At 44.3% G+C, this 14,200-nt stretch overlaps 1 protein-coding gene across 2 annotated transcripts in view; it reads left to right on the forward strand.

The window, feature by feature from the left end:
- The window catches only part of LOC106606050 (PH and SEC7 domain-containing protein 1), a 62,716-nt gene that overhangs the window by 28,347 nt on the left and 20,169 nt on the right, over nucleotides 1-14,200 (forward strand). The window contains exons 1-6 of one of the 2 annotated variants that reach the window (XM_014202142.3): nucleotides 4,669-5,345; nucleotides 12,872-13,063; nucleotides 13,356-13,436; nucleotides 13,542-13,654; nucleotides 13,791-13,849; nucleotides 14,062-14,151. In XM_014202142.3, coding sequence (XP_014057617.1) covers nucleotides 5,266-5,345; nucleotides 12,872-13,063; nucleotides 13,356-13,436; nucleotides 13,542-13,654; nucleotides 13,791-13,849; nucleotides 14,062-14,151 — 615 coding nt within the window. In that variant the 5' untranslated portion in view covers nucleotides 4,669-5,265. Of the gene's footprint in view, nucleotides 1-4,668; nucleotides 5,346-12,871; nucleotides 13,064-13,355; nucleotides 13,437-13,541; nucleotides 13,655-13,790; nucleotides 13,850-14,061; nucleotides 14,152-14,200 lie in introns of those variants that run through there. The other variant, XM_014202127.3, reaches the window with a different exon arrangement.

The raw sequence follows: 14,200 nt of genomic DNA on the forward strand, positions 1-14,200 counted from the left end.
TGAACAGGAAGTACAGGAGAGGGCTGAGAACACACCCTTGTGGGGCCCCAGTGTTGAGGATCAGCAGTGTGGAGATGTTGTTTCCTACCTTCACCACCTGGGGGCGGCTCGTCGGGAAGACCAGGACCCAGTTGCACAGGGCGGGGTCGAGACCTATTACAGACTCGGACAGGGAGAGGTTGAAAATGTCAGTGAAGACACTTGCCAGTTGGTCAGTGCATGCTCGCAGTACATGTCCTGGTAATCCGTCTGTCCCTGCGAACTTGTGAATGTTTACCTGTTTCAATGTCTTGCTCACATCAGCTGCGTAGAGCGTGATCACACAGTCTTCCGGAACAGCTGGTGCTCTCATGCATGTTTCAGTGTTATTTGCCTCGAAGCGAGCATAGAAGTAGTTTAGCTCGTCTGGTAGGCTTGTGTCACTGGGCAGCTCGGCTGTGTTTCCCTTTGTAGTCTGTAATGATACGAAAGGCAGTTTGATCGAATCAAAAGCTGATTTAACCATCCGTCCAGGTTTACAAGTTGATTTTGAGAAAATTAAGTTTACCTCACTTGGCTTTTGATCCAAGACCCATTGTTCTAGGACCAGATTTGTTGGAAAAAATATGGACAAGTAAAACCATAAGAAACCATAATACCTTAAATGTATTTATAAAGGAACATATATGGTGTCATTGCTGTGGGCCAGTGCTTCCCAAACTTTTTATAGTCCTGTACCCCTTTAAAACTTCTTAGGGATAGGGGGCAGTATTTTCACGTCCGGATGAAAAGCGTGCCCGAAGTAAACTGCCTGTTACTCAGGCCCAGAAGCTAGGATATGCATATAATTAGTATATTTGGATAGATATCACTCTGAAGTTTCTAAAACCGTTAGAATAATGTCTGTGGGTATAACAGAACTGATTTGGAAGGTAAAACCCCGAGCACAATCCATCCAGGGAAAATGTTTTTCAGGTCATTGTGTTTTCCAATGCATTTCTATGGGAAACCTGATTTATTAGGGCTCAGATTGCAGTTCCTATGACTTCCACTAGATGTCAACAGTCTTTAGAAATTGTTCGATGTTTTCCTTTGCGAAATGAAGAAGTAGACCTCTTCTTTTCATGTGTCACTCAGAAGGTCTCTAGTCATTTGAGCGCACTTCGTGTTATTTTTCTTCGGTATAGGAAACTGTTTATCCCGTCTTAAATTTTATCGATTTATTTACATTTTAGGATACTTGAGGTTGGATTAGGAACGTTGTTTGAAATGTTTGGACCAAGTTTACAGGTAACTTATTAGATACTTTGTAGTCATGTTGGGCGAGTTGGAACCGGTGTATTTCTGAATCAAACGCGCCAAATAAATTGACATTTTGGGGATATAAAGAAGGAATTTATCGAACAAAATGACCATTCATTGTGTCACTGAGACATTTGAGATTGCAAAAAGATGAAGATCTTCAAAGGTAAGGCATTTATTATATGACTATTTCTGACTTTCGTGTCGCACCTGCCTGGTTGAAAGTGGTTTTCATGTTTTTGTATGCGGGGCGCTGTCCTCAGATAATCGCATGGTGTACTTTCGCCGCAAAGCCTTTTTAAAATCTGACATAGCGGCTGGATTAACAAGAAGTTAAGCTTTATTTTTATGTATTACACTTATATTTTCGTGAATGTTGAATATTTATATTTCTGTAGTTTGAATCTTGCGCTCTGCAATTTCACTGGATGTTGTCAAATCTATCCCGCTAACGGGATTTGAGCGGGATTCGAGCTTAAGGGATCCCTAAGAGGTTAAACATTCAACCTCCAGCTGCATACCCCCTCTAGCACCAGGGTTAGCACACTCTCAAATGTTTTTTTTTTGCCATCATTGTAAGCCTGCCACACACACACTATACACACACATTTATTAAACATAAGAATGAGTGTGAGTTTTTGTCACAACCCGGCTCGTGGAAAGTGACAAAGAGCTCTTATAGGACCAGGGCACAAATAATAGTATAATAGTAATCAATAATTTTGCTCTTTATTTAGCCATCTTACATATAAAACTTTATTTGTTCATCGAAAATTGTGAATAACTCACCACAGATTAATGAGAAGGGTGTGCTTGAAAGGATGCACATAACTCTGCGGTGTTGGGTTGTATTGGAGAGTCTCAGTCTTAAATAATTTTCCACGCACAATCTGTGCCTGTATTTAGTTTTCATGCTAGTGAGGGCCGAGAATCCACTCTCACGTAGGTACGTGGTTGCAAAGGGTATCAGTATCTTAACAGCGCTATTTGCCAAGGCAAGAAACTCTGAGCGCAGCCCTATCCATAAATCTGGCAGTGGCTTCTGATTAAATCCAATTTTTACAGAGCCGCTTGCTGCAATTTCGATGAGGCTCTCTTGTTCAGATATCGGTAAGTAGACTGGAGGCAGGGCATAAAAGGGATAACGAATCCAGTTGTTTGTGTCATCCGTTTCGGGTAAGTACCTGCGTAATTGTATCACATTTAACATTGTCATTTTCACACAAACAATTCAACAATGATGGAAAGATCTGTGTGTTGTCCTTGTTAATGCAGACAGAGAAAAGCTCCAACTTCTTAATCATAGCCTCAATTTTGTCCCACGCATTGAATATAGTTGCGGAGAGTCCCTGTAATCCTAGATTCAGATCATTCAGGCGAGAAAAAACATCACCCAGATAGGCCAGTCATGTGAGAAACTTGTCATCATGCAAGCAGTCAGACAAGTGAAAATTATGGTCAGTAAAGAAAACTTTAAGTTTGTCTCTCAATTAAAAAAAACGTGTCAATACTTTGCCCCTTGATAACCAGCACACTTCTGTATATTGTAAAATCATTACATGGTCGCTGCCCATATCATTGCCTAGTGCAGAAAATACACGAGAGTTCAGGGGCCTTGCTTTAACAAAGTTAACCATTTTCACTGTAGTGTCCAAAACGTCTTTCAAGCTGTCAGGCATTCCTTTGGCAGCAAGAGCCTCTCGGTGGATGCTGCAGTGTACCCAAGTGGCGTCGGGAGCAACTGCTTGCATGTGTGTTACCACTCCATTATGTCTCCCTGTCATGGCTTTTGCGCCATCAGTACAGATACCAACACATCTTGACCACCAAAGTCCATTTGATGTCACAAATCTGTCCCGTACTTTAAAAAATATCCTCTCCTGTTGTCCTGGTTTCCTGTGGTTTGCAGAAGAGGATGTCTTCCTTAATTGACCACCCATAAACGTAACGGACATATACCAGGAGCTGTGCCCGGCCCGCCACGGCTGTTGACTCATCCAGCTGTTACACATAGAATTCACTGGCTTGTATGCGAAGCAGTAATTATTTCAAAACATCTGCCATGTCACTGATGCGTCGTGAAACAGTGTTGTTTGATGAAGTCATTGTCTGTATAGTTGTTTTGGCCTTTTCCTCGAGCATTGTCCCAGCCATATCTGCGGCAGCAGGAAGAATTAAGTCCTCCACAATAGTATGGGGAATGCCTGTCCTAGCCACTTCGTAGCTCACCATATAAGACGCTTCTAGCCCCTTCTTATTCATGGTATCTGTTGCTTTTATACATGTCTTACTACTCGAAAGTCGTCTTAGATCTCACTCAAAAAACTCCCGTGGCTTATTTTTCTAATTGGCATGTTTTGTTTCGAAATGTCTGCGCAAGAGTGACGGTTTCATCGAGTTGTAAGATAGTACTTTTGCACATATAACAAACTATGACTGAGGAAAGGCACTACTCCCAATATAAGTGAACCCCAAATCAGTGTAGTTCTCATCATATTTGCGCCTCTTCGATGGTCCAAAGTCCGTCTGTTGTTTGGTGCTTTCCCGGTAAGGGGGCGGCAGCTCGTCGGCTGCATCAGATTCTGTCAGTGTCCATGCTAGCTAGGCTAACAACAAATGTAGAATTACTGATGCTAGCATTGGATGTGCTCGTGGAAGCAGAACAACTTGTATCGTCGACAGGTGCAGGTGTAGTACTGCTGGTAGTAGTACTACTACCGGTAGAGCTGGTTATGTGTCTCTTTGGGCCTTACTTTTTTTTTAACCATTTATCAATTTTCGAGCGAACGGAATGAACAGCAGCCTTGTTTGGCTACATACAGACCGTTAGTGGAATTCCCGCGAGAGAGTAACTGTTAATGTGATTGGATGTTAATTATTTGACTAGGCTACCTGTATTTGACATTGTGTTGTTATTTCGCTGAACACTAGATGGTTTAATTGTATTTTTGGCAGTGAAACAAGGCTACTCAGGCAAGGAAAAAAAACTCACCCAAATGAATAGCCCCATTGGAAAATATAGATGGACTGTTTGAAAAAGTGAAGATCAAAAAAACAACTAATAATAATAATAATATATGTTTTTAATTGCGCGTACCCCTGATGGCATTGCGCGTATCCCCGACGGCATTGCGTGTACCCCCAGTTTGGGAATACTTGCTGTAGGCTACTTTGATTAGCTTTCATTCCTACTTGTTTGGCTTTACTGAAACATTTGTTCCTTGATTGTTGCTTTAAATCTGATACATGTGTATTTTCTGAGATATATATATAGGAGCTGACTGAGACGTGAAATCAGAAAGTAGGTTAGAAACATAAAAAGGGGGGTCAGTGGGAGAGAGGGAATGTAAGGGGAGACAAAGAGAGGAAGAGAAGAGTGAGGGGATAGGTGGGGGTTTGCAGCCATGGAGAGAGGAAATGCATACCTTCTCCAGCAGCGGAAAATAGCCCAGCTGATGAGCGATTCGCAGAGAGAGGCACACACAGACCAATACAGACCGAGAGAGAGGGCAGTGAGAGAGTGAAAGACTGAGACTGACCAAGTGTAACTTTGAGTTCAACAAAGATCCTGCCAAGTTATTACCACATACTGTGTCCACCAGCTTGGATACTTCAAAGTTTGGAACGAGAGAGCTACAGGGAGCTGGATAGGGAAGAGTGAAGGAGAGTGAGAGTGCGAGAGAGAGAGAGTGGCAGACAGGACGGCAGGGGAGGGCAGCAACAGGCTAAAGGCAACAGATTAGGGCGCCAAATAAGGCAGAGAGAGAATCCAGACACAAAGGAGGGGAAATGGAAGAGAAGATGTGGTGAAATGCACATTGAAGATCCTGCTAGGCTCAGGCTGAGAGCAGGGCGGTGTCCACGTGTGGCTAGACAGTGGGCAGAGGATCGCTGTGGTCAGTAGATCCGACTGTTGACTGCCAGGGTTACCTCACCGCCGAATGCCGTGGTTGGGTGCGAAAGGGGCGTGGCTCTGGCGACAATATGGCACATTATTTTCTCTGCTGGGGGGGCGGGGCTTTGGAAGACATGTGCCTGGATGCCCCCTACCCGGCCATCTACCGGTGAGTTCCTCACTTCACTGTACTTTACCTCCAGTGGTGTTTGTTTGTCTGTCTGTCTGAGTTGTGTGGACCCAGACAGTGTTAAAGGGATAGTTCACCCAAATTACAAAATGAGATATTTGTTTCCTTACTCTGTAAGCAGTCTATGGCCAAGGTATGACAGCAATCCATGCTTTGGTTTAGTTTCCCTGGCACTGTTTCCAAATACTAACGTTTTAGCATTTGTGGCACGTATCCCGTTCAAGTCATGGGAGCGATATGAGCCTTTTTTGCACATAATAAATTATAAATAAATAATACAAATAAATAAATTATAAATAATCAGAAAGTATCTAAAATTGGTTGTGAAGCTCACTAAAGTCACTTAACAATGATTTGAACATGATGTGCGAAAAATGCTAACATCGGTCCCATGACCATTAGCATTTGGAAACTTTGCTTGCCACTGCTAGGGAAACTAAACCAAAGCATGGATTGCTGTCATACCTTCTACGTAGACTGCTTACAGGGTAAGGAAACCAATGTGTCATTTTGTAATTTGGGTGAACTATCCCTTTAAGGCAGTGTTTCCCAAACTCAGTCCTGGGTGCCCTAAATGGTGCATATTTCGTTTTTTGCCCTAGCGCTACACAGCTGATTAAATTAATCAACTCATCATCAAGCTTTGATTATTTGAATCCGCTGTTTATTGCTAGGGCAAAAACCAAAACGTGCACCCCTGTGAGGCCTTAGGACCGAGTTTGGGAAACTCTGCTTTAAGTTCTCAAAGAAAGTGGAGGCTTACTTTATCAGGTGCTTGTTTGTAATGAATGGTCCAATGTTATGAATAATTAAGTGTGAAATGATTATGAACAAGATGGCGCCGACAGAGATGGTCGCCTCGCTTCGAGTCCTTAGGAAACTATGCAATTTTTATTTTTTTTCCCCCCCGAAGCGGATCCTCTGTTTGGACCACCACCCAGGACAATGGATCTAATCCCAGAAGCCGACCCAAGACAACTGCGCCGCAGAAAGGGCAGAAGGAGTGGCCTTCTGGTCAGGCTCCGTAGATGTGCACATCGCCCACCGCTCCCGAGTATACTACTCGCCGATGTCCAGTCTCTTAACAACAAGGTAGATGAAATTCGAGCAAGGGTTGCCTTCGAGAGACATCAGAGATTGTAACATTCTCTGTTTCATGGAAACATGGCTCTCGGGATATGTTGTCGGAATCAGTTCAGCCACCGGGCTTCTCCATGCATCGCGCCAACAGAGATAAACACCTCTCTGGGAAGAGGAAGGGCGGGGTGTCACGCCCTGACCCGAGAGAGACGGTTTATTTCTCTATTTTGTTCGGTCAGGGTGTGGGGTGGGCATTCTATGTTTTGTATTTCTTTGTTTTGGGCCGAGTATGGTTCCTAATCAGAGGCAGCTGTCTATCGTTGTCTCTGATTAAGAATCATACTTAGGCAGCCTTTTCCCACCTGTGTTTGTGGGTAGTTGTTTTCTGTTTAGTTTTCTGTACCTGACAGAACTGTGCGCTTTCGTTTCCCTTTGTTATTTTTGTTCGAGTGTTTGTTTGATCTAAATAAATATCATGAACACGTACCACGCTGCATCTTGGTCACCTCTCTACGATGATCGTTGCACAGGGGTGTATGCTTTATGATTAACAACTCATGGTGTAATCATAACAACATACAGGAACTGCTGCTCACCCGACCTAGAATTCCTCACAATCAAATGCACGCAATATTACCTTCCAAGAGAATTCTTGTCAGTTATCGTCACAACTGTGTACATTCCCCCTCAAGCAGACACCAACATGGCCCAAAAGGAACTTCACTGGACTCTATGTAAACTGGAAACCATATAACCTGAGGCTGCATTTATTGTAGCTGGGGATTTTAACAAAGCAAATTTGAGAACAAGGCTACCTAAATTCTATCAGCATATTGATTGCACTATGCGCCGGGGTAATACACTCGACCACTGCTACTCTAACTTCCACGATGCATACAAAGTCCTCCCCCGCCCTCCCTTCGGCAAATCCGACCATCTTGCTCCTACCGTCTTATAGGCAGAAAGTCGAACAGGATGTACCAGTGACTAGAACCATTCAACGCTGGTCTGACCAATCGGGATCCACGCTTCAAGATTGTTTTGATCACGTGGACTGGAATATGTTCCGGTCAGCCTCAGAGAATAACATCGACATATACGCTGACTCTGTGAGTGAATTTATAAGGAAGTGCATTGGAGATGTTGTACCCAATGTGACTATTAAAACCTACCCTAACCAGAAACCGTGGATGGATGGCGGCATTCGTGCAAAACTGAAAGTGCGAACCACCTCATTTAACCATGAAAAGAGGTCTGTGAATGTGGCTGAATATAAACAGTGTAGTTATTCCCTCTGCAAGGCAATCAAACAAGCAAAATGCCGGTACAGGGACAAAGTGGAGTCGCAAGTCAACGGCTCAGACACGAGACGTATGTGGCAGGGTCTACAGGAAATCACTGACTACAAAAAGAAAACCAGCCACGTCACGGACACAGTCGTCACGCATCCAGACAAGCTAAACACCTTCTTTGCCCGCTTTCAGGATAATTCAGTGCCACCGTCGCGGCCCACTAACAAGAACTGTGCCCTCTCTTTCTCCGTGGCCGAAGTGAGTAAAACATTTAAACGTGTTAACCCTCGCAAGGCTGCTGGCCCAGACGGCATCCCTAGCCACGTCCTCAGAGCATGCGCAGACCAGCTGTCTGGTGTGTTTACGGGCATATTCAATCACTCCCTATCCCAGTCTGCTGTCGCCACATGCTTCAAGATGGCCACCATTGTTCCTGTACCCAAGAAGGCAAAGATAACTGAACTAAATGACTACCGCCCTGTAGCACTCACTTCTGTCATCATGAAGTGCTTTGAGAGACTAGTCAAGGATCATATCACCTCCACCTTACCGGCCACCCTAGACCCACTTCAGTTTGCATACCGCCCTAACAGGTCCACAGACGATGCAATCGCCATCACACTGCATACTGCCCTATCCCATCTGGACAAAAATAATACCTATGTAAGAATACTGTTCATTGACTACAGCTCAGCATTCAACACCATAGTACCCTCCAAGCTCATCATCAAGCTGGAGGCCCTGAGCCTCAACCCCGCCCTGTGCAATTGGGTCCTGGACATCCTGACGGGCCGCCCCCAGGTGGTGAAGGCAGGAAACAACATCTCCACCTCGCTGACCCTCAACACTGGGGCCCCACAAGGGTGTGTTCTCAGCCCCCTCCTGTGCTCCCTGTTAATCCACAACTGCGTGGCCATGCACGCCTCCAACTCAATCATCAAGTTTGCAGGCGACACGACAGTATTGGGCTTGATTACCAACAACTGACGAGACAGCCTACAGGGAGGAGGTGAGGGCACTCGGAGTGTGGTGTCAGGAAAACAAACTCTCACTGAACTTCAACAAAACAAAGGAGATGATCGTGGACTTCAGGAAACAGCAGAGGGAGCACCCCCCTATCCACATCAAAGGGACAGCAGTGGAGAAAGTGGAACTTTTTTTAAGTTCCTCGGTATACACATCAATGACAAACTGAACATGGTCAAGATGTTAAAATGTTCATAAATGACCAGCATGGTCAAATAATAATAATCATAGTAGTTGTCGAGGGTGCAACAAGCACGTCCGGTGAACAGGTCAGGGTTCCATAGCCGCAGGCAGAACAGTTGAAACTGGAGCAGCAGCACGGCCAGGTGGACTGGGGACAGCAAGGAGTCATCATACCAGGTAGTCCTGAGGCATGGTCCTAGGGCTCAGGTCCTCCGAGAGAAAGACAGAAAGAGAGAAAGAGAGAATTAGAGAGAGCATATTTAAATTCACACAGGACACCGGATAAGACAAGAGAAATACTCCAGATGTAACAGACTGACCCTAGCCCCCCGACACATAAACTACTGCAGCATAAATACTGGAGGCTGAGACAGGAGAGATCAGAAGACACTGTGGCCCCATCCGATGATACCCCCGGACAGGGCCAAACAGGCAGGATATAACCCCACCCACTTTGCCAAAGCACAGCCCCCACACCACTAGAGGGATGTCTCCAACCACCAACTTACCGTCCTAAGACAAGGCCGAGTATAGCCCACAACGATCTCCGCCATGGCACAACCCAAGGGGGGGCGCCAACCCAGACAGGAAGACCACGTCAGTGACTCAACCCACTCAAGTGACGCACCCCTCCCATGGACGGCATGGAAGAACACCAGTAAGCCAGTGACTCAGCCCCTGTAAAAGGGTTAGAGGCAGAGAATCCCAGTGGAAAGAGGGGAACCGGCAAGGCAGAGACAGCAAGGGTGGTTCGTTGCTCCAGCCTTTCCGTTCACCTTCACACTCCTGGGCCAGACTATACTTAATCATAGGACCTACTGAAGAGATAAGTCTTCAGTAAAGACTTAAAGGTTGAGACTGAGTCTGCGTCTCTCACATTGGTAGGCAGACCATTCCATAAAAATGGAGCTCTATAGGAGAAAGCCCTACCTCCAGCCGTTTGCTTAGAAATTCTAGGGACAATTAGGAGGCCTGCGTCTTGTGACCGTAGCGTACGTGTAGGTATGTACGGCAGGACCAAATCGGAATGATAGGTAGGAGCAAGCCCATGTAATGCTTTGTAGGTTAGCAGTAAAACCTTGAAATCAGCCCTTGCCTTAACAGGAAGCCAGTGTAGGGAGGCTAGCACTGGAGTAATATGATCAAATGTTTTGGTTCTAGTCAGGACCAAAGAAGTTCTAGACTGTTACATTCTCCCTGGGCCAGGTGTTGGTCTTCGTCCAATCATTTCAGCTAACTTGCAATTTCCTGACCTGAGACTAGTCAACTGAATCAGCAACATAGATTTCCTGTTCATTGCCTCTGTAAATAAACTGTAGGGCCTATATTTCCACTCTGTGTAGAATGCAGTACTGAATTATTGATTAGGGTTTATATTTTTGGTTAGAAATGTGTTTAGTGAAACCCCTTGAAGTTAATAATTTGGGTTCTGGCTCTCTGAACCATCTGTACATCCAGGATACGTCAAGGGCACAATCAATCATTCATAGTACAGATTAGAACTGGTGTGAAATCTTTCTGAGATCTTAACAGGGAAAGGAATTTCAAACCTTCAAGTAGGCTTAATAACTTCCCAACAACTCTGTGCCTGTTTCTGTATAGCTGCGGTATCTTAAGGTGAATACATATATATATACTATATATGCTGTGTCGTCATTAGTGACTGTGGAATGTTGTGCCCTGAGAAAAAGGTAAGTCATCAAGGGAGAGATATCAGTTTTCACTCTGGAGCCTGGATGTTATTTAGTGACCACACACGCTCATCAGTCCTGTTGCGGCTCTGTTCTAGCCTCAGTCAAAGATCAAATGCATCAGAGAACAGCTATGGACCATTGTTCAGCGTACTTTGGTTATCTTCTAGATGTAATAGCTTAAAAAAATACATTAAAAAAGTGCTTCAACTGGGGCTTTGTATGTCCATCTTAGTTGGAGGGTGTGTTGTCAGAGGTGATATGTTGTCTATTGTCAGCACTGTCAGCCCTTGTCAACAAAGGCAAGAAGGAGCACTTTCTCAGCATCTGTGGATTGTGTGTTGACTGTTCTCGTGATGCAGCACAAACAGTTTATGAAACTGCAGTCTAGGGGACATAAGATGTTGGCTTGCCATAGAGCTAATTTTTATACTTTGCAACCAACTTTACAGCCAACTTTTTAAGAACAAATAAACTCAGCCCCCTTCTACTCATTTCCCCACTCGCCTCTTTTGTGTGGATCATCCTGTTAGAGGGGGTGACTCAAAGGGCCGGTGGAATGAACCAAACACAGCACATGGATGGGGGTGTTCTGTATCCTGAGATTGGTTGCTACCTTACTGTAGAGGTTTGAGAGGAGTCCTGTGTTTGAGGAGAAACTCTCTTGATTTAAAGCAAGGTGGACCACTAACCAAGTGACCATTCTATTAGTTCGGGTGTCAGATTACTTACATTTATTTCGATGGGGAATCACCCACTGTAAATGCATGGGCATGTCTGCAATGCATGTATGTAACTGTAACTCTACTATGTTGTTGTAGGAAGGACTTGCTGACAGTTCCATCCATGCTCTTAAAGTGGCTCTCTGATTTATTTTCTCAAATGTCTGCAGAGACAGAAGTCTGACTTTAGTGAATTTGATTTGTGGGTGTAGTTTGTAAATGGAAATGTTTAACCTTTTGAAACATCTCTCTTTTATAGAGAATATCTTCTATTATGGAGATGTATCTTGTCCTTACATGACCCATATCATTGCACACAGATATTCCAGCAGCAAAGAGCTTATAGTAAAGCACTGTGCATTAACTTTATTCCAGAAATTCTCTGGCACATTTCCATTTCAGAAGTACAATAAATAGATAATCATTTTAGAGACAACCCAAAAAGCACCAACATTTTCTCATCACTTTTGTCACTTTATTAATAAAGGTCTACTGTTGGGAATAATCATTTTCAATGCATACTTTGTTATGAGCTGTAGTAGCACATTCATGCACAAAAATATTTTTTGAGGTTGTTCATCTTGTTGAGAAATAGAGAGAGTCCTATGGGGGGGGGGGTCATGTTTAGATCCTCAATAGACATGTTGATACTCTGCTGCTATTAATGAGAGCCTGAAGGTGGAAGGGCTGGAAATAATTACATTCAGGCTGCTTGTTATGAGTGTAAGAAATGCTTGCTGAGCAATGGAGCAAATCCACGGGCGCTTCCCTTTAGAGACACTAGCTTTGAAACCGAGTTCATCTCTGTGTACTGCATGTTAAAATATATGTACGTTGAAAGGCTTGTATGGTTAAAATACAGCTATACACCTGAAACAGTGGTTTTGTTACAACTTGCCATACAACAAGCCCACTTGCCATGACAATAACCTTAGCACCTATATATCATTAGGCTGTATGTATTTCTAGATATACTGTAGACCTAGTGTAAATGTGTATTATTGTAGTGTCACCATCTTTATTGCAAAAACAAATACAAACATAACTTAAGACTACATAGTAATTAGACAGAGGGAATAAAGTGTCCGTTGATCAGCACAGCAATCGATTAAAAACAGAACCTTGATTGCAAAACACATGGTTCTTAGCACATGTCAATATTACACAGGTAAGCTAACGTTACAGAAATCCGGAATGCAAGACAGGCTCGATAGACCTCTAATGTGTGACTGTATCCAACACACCACCACCACCACCACCACCACCAGTTATGTTGGGCACCTACTGACCCCAAAAATATGTCACGAAATATTTTGACAGATATTATTTAAATTAAGAAATACAGACAGGCACCACATTACTAAGACAACAGCTCTTGTTGTAATATGTAATACAGTTACATTTGAAACAGAACCTAACATTTCTGGTCTAATAGTTTGTTACCCAGCTACCTGTTATAATAGTGCTATAACAGCATCATGTGAGTCATCTCTCCTCTTGTTGTCTGTCAGGGAGAAGCCAGGCCACTGGGCTCCAGACCCGTTCCCACAGCAGGATGTGGGCGAGCGCTTGGCCCTGGGCAGCACCGAGGCCCTGGCCAACGGCAACAAGGCTGACCTGCATGCCGCTAAGCGTCTAGCCAAACGCCTCTTCAACCTGGACGGCTTCAGGAAGTCGGACGTGGCCAGGCACCTGAGCAAGAAGTGAGTATACTGGAGCAGTACCAGCTGGTCCCAAATTTGAGCTATAACCCTCCCCTTGGTCCTTACCCTTCAATGTTTGCAGATCTATTAGGTGGAAGTGGAATCTTTACCATTACATTGCTTATAACTATCCAGACCCCTCAGATATGCTAACATTGAGGGGTTAGGGCCAAGATAAGGATAGGTAGTGATTTGGGACCGGTTGTACATAGACCTGTTCACTTTTGTCTGCCTTTGTCTTTTGTTTACCTTTCATGCACAGTAAGTGTGTGTGTTGTGTTTCTTTTTGCAGTAATGAATTCAGTCGGATGGTGGCAGAAGAATACCTCACTTACTTCAACTTTTCAGGCCTTACTATTGACCAAGCGCTAAGGTAAGATATCTCTCAGTGGAAATAATAAAAAATGTAGCACAATGACCTAGTCATTTTTTCCCCCAATGAATAGTGAACACTCACAATGCTGTATGGCATCCGCAGAGCCTTCCTGAGGGAGTTTGCCCTCATGGGAGAGACACAGGAGAGAGAGCGAGTGCTGGCCCACTTCTCTAGGAGATATCTACAATGCAACCCCAATACAATACCTTCTGAAGGTAAGACAGGGGGACGAGTGTGTGTTCCACGGTGTCAACATAGCAGACACATTACCAGTAGGAGCCACTGGGGGGCACTCTTTCACTGATACTGCATGAGAACTCACTGAAAAGTCTCTCTTTCTCCCTGCTCCAGACAGTGTCCACACTCTGACCTGTGCCCTGATGCTGCTCAACACAGACCTGCATGGCCACGTGAGTACCTGTGGGGGAGCCAGGGGCTAGAGAGCTGTGGAGGGCTCATGTTGAACTGTGGTTAAAGAGCTTAAAGTTCTCTAGTCAAAAAGAAAGACCATTAAAAAAATGTGATATATATACCTTATAACATATAACTACAGCGGTAGTTTTTCCTAGAGGGGTCCTTAAGGAGACAGTGCAAGTGAAGGTGACCCTTTCTCCCTCCTCAGAATATCGGCAAGAAAATGTCCGTCCTGCAGTTCATCGGCAACCTGGAAGGGCTAAATGACGGGAAGGATTTTCCCAAGGAACTGCTCAAGGTGTGTTGAATTAGTTAAAACATACTGTAGAAACGCATATAGATGTGTC

This window comes from Salmo salar, chromosome 01 (assembly GCF_965601325.2).
Source record: "Salmo salar chromosome 01, fSalSal1, whole genome shotgun sequence".
Classification (NCBI taxonomy): Eukaryota; Metazoa; Chordata; class Actinopteri; order Salmoniformes; family Salmonidae; genus Salmo; species Salmo salar.